Source organism: Ischnura elegans, chromosome X (assembly GCF_921293095.1).
Source record: "Ischnura elegans chromosome X, ioIscEleg1.1, whole genome shotgun sequence".
Lineage (NCBI taxonomy): Eukaryota > Metazoa > Arthropoda > Insecta > Odonata > Coenagrionidae > Ischnura > Ischnura elegans.
Genome location: NC_060259.1, coordinates 122,090,673 through 122,102,853, shown reverse-complemented (window position 1 = coordinate 122,102,853; position 12,181 = coordinate 122,090,673). Strand labels below are relative to the sequence as shown.

Here is a 12,181-nt window from a genome sequence, read left to right as displayed (position 1 = left end):
AATAATTTTTTTCATCTTTTTACAAATGGAATTTTTCTTATTCAAGACATTTCTTTGATTGAAATATTTCATCCTTATGAAGACCCTCTGCTTAACAAATGTTTTAATTACAATTTTATCCAATTCTGAGCGCTTGCTCAATGTCTCCGTTATGGTTTTTACCAGTCCTCTACCTGATGGCAAGCCCCCATTCGTTATTGCATTGAACATGCACTCTAACTTCTCTAGCGCAGAGGAGAAGTCTTCCGATGGCAGCACAAGACCACCGTAAGATAAATGCATTACCCATGGCAACAAAGACTTCTGTTGAAACTGAAGAGAAAAATGTTTTTCCACTTCATGGGTCCTCTTTCCTAAATAAGGATGGGTCCCAATCAACTTCTTGGCTATCCAGCCACCCAAGTAATTGAGGGCATCTGCAGAAACTTCTGGCACATCACACCCTGAGCTTTCACACATTTCAGGTAAAGGCTGAATCACTGGGTCACACATCCCCCACGACCTTTCCTCAGGAGTAAACCCATTCTTTATCTCCTGGTTAACTTTGGTTTTTGCCAAAGCTTTCGCCAACACATACTCCTCTTCGCAGCCTTCGCTTGTGTTACGGGCACATTGTACCACACCAGCATTCTTTCCTAATAGAATTATTCTTAGACGGTGAAGGGCCTCCAAAAAAATGAAATTACAAAGTTTTCTACATTTCATTATATAGTGCGTAATACCTCGTTGGCCAACAATAGAGCAGATACAAATACCTAATTCACCTCTTACCAGTTGCTATTTTTAACATTTTAATGATCAGCAAAGTAAATTAGGAGGGAGCATAAAATTGGAAGGAGTTGATTTAGTAAAAGCATCAGCACAACATGAGAAATTCTAGCTCAAATGCCGGAACTGAAAATATTTTCATATTCCGTGCATAATTATATTCACGAAATGGAAAAGCTCAATACGCAGCCTTGTTCCACATGATATTGTTCCAAAATAATCGTACCCTTGACTAGATGAAATACTGTGATCACCTTTGAGATTAACTTTAACTTGATTAACAACACGAGGTGTTAGTTGTGAAAATATCTCTAAAAGAAAACATGTGCGATTAGAAGTGTATCTGAAACCACACCGTAAGTAGTTCAGGCAGTTAACTAATTAGGATTGAATGATATAACGTCACTGTAAATTAAACTGAGCATTATCTAAATGTAGGCTAATAAACTAGCTGTTCATGACTTAAATGTGTACCCTATACTGAGGACAAACTGAAAGACTTAGAATGGCGAAATACGAAATAAAGTAGCATTTAAACATAAATAATAGAATTTTGGTGAATAAATCTTCATACACTCACCTGTGATATGAAACATCCATCCCAGAGTTTCTTGTTTTAATTAGGCTGTTTGTGCATGTTGCCACGGTACACCGGGCCCCCGGCATTTTCTTCCTTCTTGTTCTAAAGGAGTTTCTTATCCAAAAAACTGACTTGGACTTTTGAAATATCCGTATGATACTTTACTCGGCACCTGCAGCACCCTTATTCCATGAAGAGATGTATTTAAAAATACTGATGAGTCGCAATGGTCGCATGCACACTGACGCGCACGTTAGGCAAGCCTGGTGAACGGTGAACGTACAACGGGTCATCAGTGACGTCAAGGGTTAGCAGTTGGCGCATGCGCAGTGCTGACTGAGACAACCTTATATTTTAAGGACCTTGACCCCGTTCAACATCTCTGTTGACAAGCTGTTCTAATGGCTTGTAACCTGACCTGAGCAGTTTCTTAATGACACCAATATAGTTTTCAAATGGAAAAGCACTAAGCTCATCTAGTGTACATTCATTTTCCCTGCATTCCTCTACAAGATGTGACAGTGCATGTACATTATATGATACAAAAGTTTCACTAATATATCTCTGGGAATGTTCAATAAATCGCCTCAGTAACAATTGGGCCACATCAAGCATATTCTCCTTCTTCACTAAAGTGGGGCTGCAAAGAATGTACAATGGAACCTGAAGAAGCTTGAAGCTCTTCCACAGACTTTCATTTAAATCCTTGAACAACCATAAACCATCATACAAAAGAATACGCCTGTATTCTGTGGCATGAAATTTGGCCCTGAACTCAAACTGTCTTGGCCTACGATTGAAATCTCTGGGGACACACTGATCAAGTTCAGAAATTTTATTGTTTATGTCATTGACCTGTTGCTCATTCAATAACCCTCTCCTCTTCTTGCTTCCCATGAGAAACTTCATCCACCGCTTCATTACTCCTTGATATACCAAATGCATTGCATCAAGTCGGAAACTCGAAATCATTTTTGTCATGGGAATGCTCTCAAGAGGGGAGTCACCTGTATGATGCTGTACATTACATCTGTTTTGGAAGGTGATATCTGTTCGCATTGGGGCATCCAAATCATTGAAAGTCATAACACCATTAACCCAAACTCCCTCAACTTCACACTTTTCACATGAAAAATATCCATTATGGCCAATGATGCACTTGACAAGGGCCCTGGCTGGAGCATCAAGAATGTAATGTCTGATTTCAAATTGGTAATTTTGACTGAACATAAATATGCCATTTGCTGTCAATGCCCGGGCTTCCCTCACAAAATCCGCCAAATATTCAATGATGTCACTTGGCTTTCCCTTACCCAGGTAAGTAGCTATAACAAAGGGCTCCTTTTGATTCCTAAGTCTACCCAAAATTGCCCAAATGCTATCGTGAGTGCTTTTAAAGGGTTCAAAACCATCAATGTTGATATCAATAACAACTCTTTTGAATTCGTTTAAGTATTTCTCTGTCAGCCTTTGCTCAAGATTTTTTTTCAGCCCTTTATACCAAAATTTTCCCATTCCCATTCTGGGAAGTTCATCAACACAATGAGGAGTTCCAAGCAAGGCACTATGAGTTAGAGGTAAGTAAGGATGAATAGGATTAAGTATACTAAGCAGGGTATCGATTTTTTTGAGTGAAACACCTCTATGAGCCCATTCTTTGAGTGCCCTTAACAGATAGGCCTCTCTGTCCTCATCATCCTGAAGTTGAGGATTATTGGCAACAATTACTTCTTCAAATATGAAAAGGTCTTCATCACTTTCCTCTGATGTGCCACTTGCAGTAGAATCACTTTGAACTAAGTTATCACCTACATCCATGGGATCTTCAATAATATGCTCTTCATTATTATTAGAGTTCAATTGTTCATCTTGATCTGTGGATTCATCATCTGCATTACAGCTGTCATCACTCATATATTGTGATAGTGTCCGAGCTCTTTCTACCTCTGCTCTAGCACGGCGTTTAAGTTTGCGTTGAGCCTAAAAGAATACAGATGAATTTATGTGCAATAAATAATAATGGAGATCTGTTCAGAAACTAAACGTTACAGTGGTATCAATCAGAGGCGGACTGGCCAGCGTGGGCAGGAGGAAATTAATGCAGGGGCACCTGACCCCAGGACTGAAGGCCCCTAACTAAGGACTGAAGGGAAGCCCAAGGGGTTTTTTCTGCACACGGCGTTTTCCTAGGACCAGACAAGCCTATGATGTACTAAAATGAAAGGACACACAAGACCCCTGAAGCGGTGCGACCTGTCCACCTTCTTTTTCCTTTTGCCAGTGTTCTAAAATTGTAATTATCAAGAAACATTAGAACTGAATTACCCATGCGGTGGTGCCCTGTAGTACCAATTCCGACCCTAATAGCATCAATTGCCCAGTGAATCAGTGGCGCAGCAAGTGGGGGAATTTGGGGGATAAACCCCCCCCCCCAGAGCTCAGAGAAATTTTTAAGTTTAATCCATTTTACTTAATGGATTAGTATTACTTATTGAAAAGTGTTAGGATTAATCAAATATCCCTCAGAAAGCCGTAAAACTCACCGTTTTGAACTATTATTCTTCAAATGTTTCTGGAGGGCCCCCGCAATTCCTACTTACCCTGGTGGGTATGCAATACCCCCAAACACCTAAGTATTAGTTGCTCCTAAACCCCCCCCCCCAGCCTTAATTCTTAGTTGCGCCCCTGCAGTGGATAACACGATTGTAACAAGTATGGAGTGATGTGAATGATGGAATGGGAAACAACATTTCTCAAACTGACATTTTAAACAAAGTCAACCATCACGAATTATAAATGCGACTGTGAAGAATGCAAGCATTGCAGAATATTTGTGATAGGATAAACAAAAAATCCTTTAAAAGTTTACTTAACACTTATTAAATAATACTTACTGATTTATTCTGTTGAGACATGACTCTCAAATGCTTCTCTCAAATCTCACTGGCTTCTTCTTCTCCTCAATGGCTGCAACCTAGAGCTCTTCCTTCGAAGGAAGGCCTCACGAACGATCGTTTGTGAAAATGAGCGTTAACAGCCACAGAAAAGGCTTATTGTAGTGAAACAAACACTAAATTCCAGCAGAACCAGTTGCTTTAAACTTATACGAATTATTGTTCTTGCATTAGTTACGTTATAACTACAATATCAACAGTAAATTGTTGATTTTAATTGAAGACCGCTATGTATTTGTAGCGTTACTGACAATGAGTATTATTCCCATAGCGACGCACGTATGCACATCCGCGCCGATGCAAGTGAATATTATTGAAAGCAGGTGGAAGCTTTATTTATTGCGTAAATGCGACAATTGGCGACGAGTTGCATTTTTCTTGAAAAACCGCGGCGCGTTACAGTTGGTCGAGTTTATACGAAATTCGAAACGTTTTGGGCACGTGGCGGGTTTCTTTCGGAATATTTTCGACGCAATAGGTTTACTCCCGCACCTTCTCTTTCGGTAGTAATGAAGAAAAGACCATTTTTAAGGAACAATTATCATATCAAGTCATTGCATCGCGTACGAAAATCGCCCAACAGCTAAATTATTTACGTGCTGACCTGAAAATCGCCTTCCGTTAAAATACCACGATGTATCTAAAAAAAAAACGATCTTCGCCATGTTAAAATATCACGAAATATCATCTGATAAAAATTTTCTTAAGATAAAATATCACGATGCACAATTAGATGAAAAAATGCCTCCGAGTTTGATTTGAAATTGACGACAGATATAAAATATCACGATATGTAATTCGTTCAAATTATGATAAAACTCACGAACTCCATCCATATATAGTATCTTTGAATTATTGACGCATTAATGACAGGTTCATTTTATGATCAATTGATTATACATGTATGCAATGAACGCATCAATTATCCTAAACCGATTAAAATATCGGGCCCGATAAAAATCACCTTCATAAAAAATAACCCGATCATTCCATAAAAAATCTCAAACCAAACAAAATATCGCGACATATAATACGATAAAAAATTGCCTTTAGATAAAATATCACGGATATGCAATTAGATGACAAAATACCTCCTAATGAATATCACGATATACTATCGGATAAAAAAATCGCCTCCTTCATCCCAAAACTTCCATCATTTGTTACGTAATTTCTTAGTGGAGAATTCATATTCAATATAAAATAAGTAATTTTTTAAATACATCGATATAATGTCTAGCTTAAACGAAGGCCAACCCTACAGCTGTCTTCTCCCAACATAATTTTCCGTCGCCAAAGCATGACAATATATCGGGCGCGATGACGCAATTTTTTTACGGGCAATAAATCACGATGTTTTATCCGAGCGGCAATTTTTATTGGACGATATTTAGTGATATTTTAGCATTGGCGATTTTTTATAGGATGGTATAACGTTGTATTTCATTAGAAGGCGATTTTTATCAGGTTCGATATTTTTTATTGGATTAAAAATCGTTATCTTATCGAAAGTCCACTTTCTACCTTATGATACATCGTAATATTTTGTAGGAAGGATATTTTTAACGCTACCAATATATTTAAAAGGCTCCGTTAATTTATCCCACCCATATTTTCATTGTATGATGTATCGTGATATTTTTTTCCGTTACGATATTTTATCAGTCCCGATACTTTTATTGCGCTCCACCATTAATCGATTATTTTCAAATATCAATTTCATATTACGAATTTAATTAAATATGACGATACTTCACAATATATCGCCCGGGACTAGTGGCGCAGTCGCGTCTTGGGGAGACACTGGGGGTGAGGGCAGAAGGGGGAATTTTAGGGGACGCCGCCTAGTAAATTGAGACCTAAAACCTAATGGATGTAGAAACTGGCTATTAGCCAAAGGGTCCCAGGTTCAAACGGGGGGTGAAGCTTTGGACTCCCCGAAATTAATATTCATCTGTAGATCTTGCCCAGGGAAAGAAACAAGCCCCCCTCCGTTTATGTGTGATATTTGTGTGCCTGGTTGTGTGAAGTGCCTGGGTTGAGCTCTACCCTCACCTTTCCAAACCAACCTTCAGGTTGAAATGCTGAGGGAGTGAGTAGTGTTGAAATCAATTTTATAATCAGGAATTTTGTGTGGGATGGGGGATCCAAAACCAGGGGGGAAAAAGGTCCGGGGTGTCCGGACCCCCTGGATCTCCCTTATACTATGCCACTGGTTGGCAATATTTGACCTGATTAAATTTTCAATAGGTTCTTTATACTTTCATGTGACAAATGAATTCAAAGTCAAAATGACATCACTTTGACCTCAGAATGACCCTCAAAAAGTTAGCTTTTGCAGTCATGACTGAGTAGTGACTTTTTGTAGGTCATTTTGACTTTCCTTCCTCCTTGGGTTGGTTCCCTGAATTGAAGTTTCATCATTCTTGCATCCCATCAGGGGAGGAGGGATGAATGGCCCTTTCACGTTTGTTAGCAATTATTTTGTGTCAGTATTTGGTCCAAAGGCATTTCAAGGAATGTATGTATAGAACATATAATATGTTCCAAAACTGTATGAGAACAATGAAAAATACGTTTACATTGGAACCTCAGCTTTGTAATAGTTCTCTAAAGAGACATTTCTCACAAAGAAAGTTATGTAATTGTCTTTTCAAAGCCATTCAAAGTTGTCTCTTTTTCACATGGCATGGAAATGCATCATATAGTTTTATCCCTATGTATTATGGACCCCAAGGACACAATTTTAAATTTTGTTGCTTAGTATGAAAAGCCTCAGATCTCCTTGTGGTAGTTATAGTGGTTGTGGAGGTCAACTAGAGACATATAGGATCTCACATATAGCACAACATTACATATTTGTTGCATACAGTTGTTTTTTTATTTTAAACAATTGAGGTGTTGGGAATTTACACCCTAAATAATAGTGCCGGAAGAGATGTGGGAGTAATATATGTATGTATTAGGAAAAGTACACAAAACTTTGTACATCAGTACTAACAGCATGGGTAGCATATAGTACAGTCCGGCCGCGGAGAGTTGTCCGTTGACAGCTAGAAGGGGTAGGGGGCAATGTTGCTAGGTCGGAAAGGGAAACGCCCACACCACACGTAAACCAAAGGGTTCCGTGAAGAAAGGAGCCGGAAGGGACGACGGGCATGAAGGGCCAACGGAAGAGTCGCGGTCAGCATTACCTTTTTATCCTTTACTTTCCTACTACTCTGCCCTCACTGAGAAAAATAGCGGTCGCGCAAATATCACGTATTGCCCTCAAACGAACCGGTAATTGAAGTAAAATATAGAAAAATGCTGCTAATTTAAATGCCGGAGTGTAAATGATAACTCTAGGAAAAAAAACAATCATAGAAAGGACTCCAGTGAACCAAATGCAGTTTCTGATTTGACATTAAATAAAGAAAGTAATTTTCCTTCTATTCGTTTTATCCTATGCTTTTAAAACGCAACATAATTGAGAAATTGAAATACTTCCGCCGAAAGCGCTGAGAAGTTTTCGTGAAAAGCATTGGAAAAAGCACAAGTAACTATCCAGAATACCACCACAGCAATGCCTACAGCACAGTGAACTAAGAACGCACGCAAGAGCAAAGAGACAATCTATGGAAAGTTTTGTTTTGGTGATTCAGGCTTATTTCAGTACTTCATACACATGTGACAACGTTGCTTGACTAGGCGAGGGTGTGAGGTGCGTTTGGGGGACAGCGATTGGCTGCAAACCGTTTTGGCAAAGGGTTCCCCACCCCTTCTTCTGAGCTGTCATCGGACAACTCTCGGCGGCCGGACTGTAGATAGCTTAACTTTTTACAATAATTTTAAATGCTATAGTTGACCATTGTAATAGTCGACCAAGGTGAACACGATGAAATTTTGCTTACCCTAGAGCACACTAACAGAACGGTCAAAATGGGATCTCATTCCATGGAAAACCTTGTGAGATGCTGAGAATAACGTGAATTATTATTTCAATACATTTAGAGTTAATTTATTGGTTGGTAACCCAATACAGAGTTATCCCAGCTGATACAAGTCGAATATCTGAGATGAAGTATTTGCAATCTTTCTGGACTTCCCCAACTTGTAATCCATTTGTCATATAAGATTTTACCAAATATGAAAATAACTCTAATTCCTATTTATTCACATTTGCAGAGGGATATCTGCTGGTAGACAGAATTTACGGTGTTTGTCAATTCAAAGTATACACTTAAGTTACGATTTATGTTGTTGTTGGTAAAATTACTGGCAGAGTAAAGTGCATGGGTATAATAGATTTTTGTTTCAGAAGCCAAATTGAGAACTATATAGGATGTTATATCTGTGCAAAAACTTGATCAGACTTGCACAGCAAACATTCTATTTCTTAGAAAACAGGTAATACGGCAGTAAGTCGGTAATTGGTGATAGCATTCCTTCAACCCTTGTTTTTGAACACAAATTACTTTTTAGGTTTTAGGACGTTATAGATGGAAAAAGGAAGTCAAGATGCCATGATTACATTCTTTAAAAACAATTCCTCTAATGCCATCCAGACCAGGAGAGTTTTCAGTTTTTCTTTTCATACCTTGATGTTCCATAATGCCGACGTTTTGTATTTACACCTATCCTTTGTGTGGATGATATTTTATACGTATTAATCTGTTAAAATAAATGTTTTGCTACCAGTATATTCTGATTTTCATATCTTTTTTCCTCCATAAATGGTCAATGCTATTGAGTATCTCCTTTCTGTAAGTTTTCATACAATGCTTTCTTTCCGTAGCTCTTTTTATTATTCTCTGCCATTTTTGATCAGCTAAAGGCTTTTGAGCAAATAGAATACACTTCATATAGATTTTCTATGCATTCTTTCAGATGCTTACTAAGGGCGTATAACATGCCCTATAATATTACATGCCTATTTCTGAGGTGCATAAAAATTGAGGAAAATTTGAACACTAAATTCCTTTTGAAATTAAAAAATAAATGCTGTAACTTTAAATTTTGCATAGGTTCACCTTATTATGAATATTAATATTAAGTGGATTTTGGCCAGAAAATGAATATGTATAATTATTGCACGACGGCCTGTAGATACATATGTATATTACATGTATGGGTATTCAGATTTCCAATTTGTGATACGTATGTATAAATACATCCTAAGGGACTTCTGAAGGTCTTTAATGTGAAATTTACAGACATAATATGATCATATTCCATCGTATACATAGGTATATTTCATGTATGGGTATTCAGAATTCAAATTTGTAATATGCAAGTATACATACATCCTAATGGACTTCTGAAGCACTTTTACGTGAAATATACAGATGTAATAGGATCGTATACATATGTATATTTTATGTATGGGTATTCAGATTTCCAATTTGTAATACGCAGGTATGCATACATCCATAGGGACTTTTGAACCACTTTTACGTGAAATATACAGATTTAGTATGATCGTATTCCATCTTATACATATGTAATTGGTCACATATTTTTTGTGTATTATTGATGTAATACAAATGCCGTGTTATCTGGGTATTTTAACGTAAACGAAAAAAAAATTAAAAGTAATTACTATTTGTCAAAATGTTGGGTAAGAAGCGTCCATTAATTACGTGAAGGGATTTTGGTGATTTGATCAGTGATATATCTTGAGATTCGGCTCGACCCCCTCACTCCCTCTCCCTATAGTCTCACGAAAGATTGTTCAAAATGCGTATTTTCAGTGTAAATACGTTAATGTATGCTTCATTTTGTTGGATTTATTTAGAGGGCAAGTATGATTGCTTGTTTCTGAAGTAGGTATTCAATGGACCGTCTCCTTTCTTTTCTTGTCTAGCTCTGTTTCTGGGGGCTAGTGGTCTGCGCGATGTTCGCATCGAAGTGCCAGAGGCGGTGCGTCACAGCGACCGGGCGAAGCTCGGCTGCCACTACGACCTCGAGTGCTCGCCCCTCTACTCCATCAAGTGATACTGCGGCGACGAGGAGTTCTACAGATACGTGCCCAAGGAGTCCCCATCCTCAAAGGTCTTCCCGCAGCATCAACAGGGATGTGAGTCTCATCCCCTCTCTAATGTTACGTCAACTATTCTCAACACTGTAAGAAGTTTGATAAAGTTTAGATTGAGTTCACTGTGGTAAAAGGCGAAAGGAAATTCATATGAATTTAATCACTTTGAGGGCTAATGACGTAATGTTACATTGTCGCGAAACTTCGTAAACTGCGGGCAATGTAAAAGTTCGTTGGTTTCAATTTGATTGTTTTTTATGTTGCCGCAGTAATATTAAGTTCGGACATCTACGAAGAAATGCTCCTTGGAGGATTTAGTGGAAGATATTTCAACTTTCGATGCAATGTGGTAAAATTATTAAAAATATCTAAAATTTCGGAAAAGTGACCTGCGTTGGAGTAAGGATTACACATAATGAGCTAGCATGCTAAAAAAAAGTAATTTTGAACTGTCATGTAACCTTATGACTAATAACTCTAACTACATCAGTTTCTCATGACTATCGTGGGTCAGAATTTAATCTAAAATGGACTTGGTGTGATTAAATCCCCATCATTTCTTTTGTAAAAACTTGAAACAAATTTTTTCTCATTTTAGTTCAGTAATTTTTTGTTTGGATAAAAATCGTCACTCAAACTTCTTGCGGAAGTTTTGTCATAGATAAAATATTTATTCATGTTTTGCAGCTGTTTTGGACGTATTTTATTCGCACTTCCTCAATTATTCTAGTATTTTTTGTTGATAAAATTGCCTTGAAGTATAATTGGTAAAACCAATGGCACTGTAAACCATTGGCATTTCAATTAATTTTCTCATCCTATTTTCAAACGAATTCCTTGGGTATTTTTGCCCTGTGGGAAGAGATGTAATAAAAGCTGAGTCTTTGAAACAATTGCAGAAATTTGCTGTCAAACGTTTGAGGTCTGTGAGACTCTCTGGCCCTTTATTCCGAGTTATGTGATTACTTTCACTTCCTCGTGAGTCTATTGCTCCTCCACCTCTCTCCTTTTCTCTCTTTGCTCGGTAAACAAGGTCGAGGATCCATTCTCGCTGTGTGAGGAAATTCCTTTGACATAAGTCCAATATGTCCTTCTGTCATCAGCTGCAACCAAGTTCACACTTCGAGTTGCCATGCGAAAAATAAATTCATCGCAGGAACATACCCTAAGAGACCACAATTAAACAATGTTGAAAGATGTTTAGCTGAATATTCTATCGGTTTCATTGATGTAACTATCCTTATTACTCAGTTTACAGAATCCTGGGGTATCCAACTATACAACATAATCTTTTCTTACCTTTTTTGCCATCATTTTTGTGTATTTTTTTCGAAAATGAACTGGTATTACAAGAGTAACTTGTGACTTTAAATTGAAACTTACTCCTTTGGTACCGTGGCAAACATTTCCAAGTTGTGTCCTAATTATAAAAACTGAAGGTAAAATGTTATTTTATTGGGATAAATAAATATTTAACTGCCTTTTTATGCCTTTAATTACATGTAGGTATATTAGCAAACTACTTGTTACTCACAAATACGCTCTGGTTTATTTAGTTTTTCCTGTATGAAAGATAATACAATTTTTCAAACAAGACACCCTAACAGAACGAGCGTCTCAGAGTGGAAAAAAGCATTCATACCTCACGAATTCCCAGAAAGTTGCAATTTTATAAATGGTCCACTAAACTTCCATGTCCTCTTACGAGGAAAGAGTCCAAAACTTTGCCTGATGGGGACTAATAACAACGTGCCATCAAAGTTTTTGTCTCACGAAAGGATAGAAATGACACTTAAAATTCTCTCCACGGCAGTTCACTCTGAGAAATGACCCGGAAGCGGTGAAGTCATGAATATATTCAGT

At 37.7% G+C, this 12,181-nt stretch overlaps 1 protein-coding gene across 6 annotated transcripts in view; it reads left to right on the top strand.

The window, feature by feature from the left end:
• The window catches only part of LOC124171505, a 247,691-nt gene that overhangs the window by 173,230 nt on the left and 62,280 nt on the right, over positions 1-12,181 (top strand). For all 6 annotated transcript variants that reach the window (XR_006867775.1, XM_046550685.1, XM_046550684.1 and 3 more), the window contains one exon: positions 10,148-10,360. Coding sequence is in view for 5 of the 6 variants with exons in the window: in XM_046550685.1 (XP_046406641.1) it covers positions 10,148-10,360 (213 nt within the window). In the remaining variant the exon portion in view is untranslated. The remainder of the gene's footprint in view (positions 1-10,147; positions 10,361-12,181) is intronic.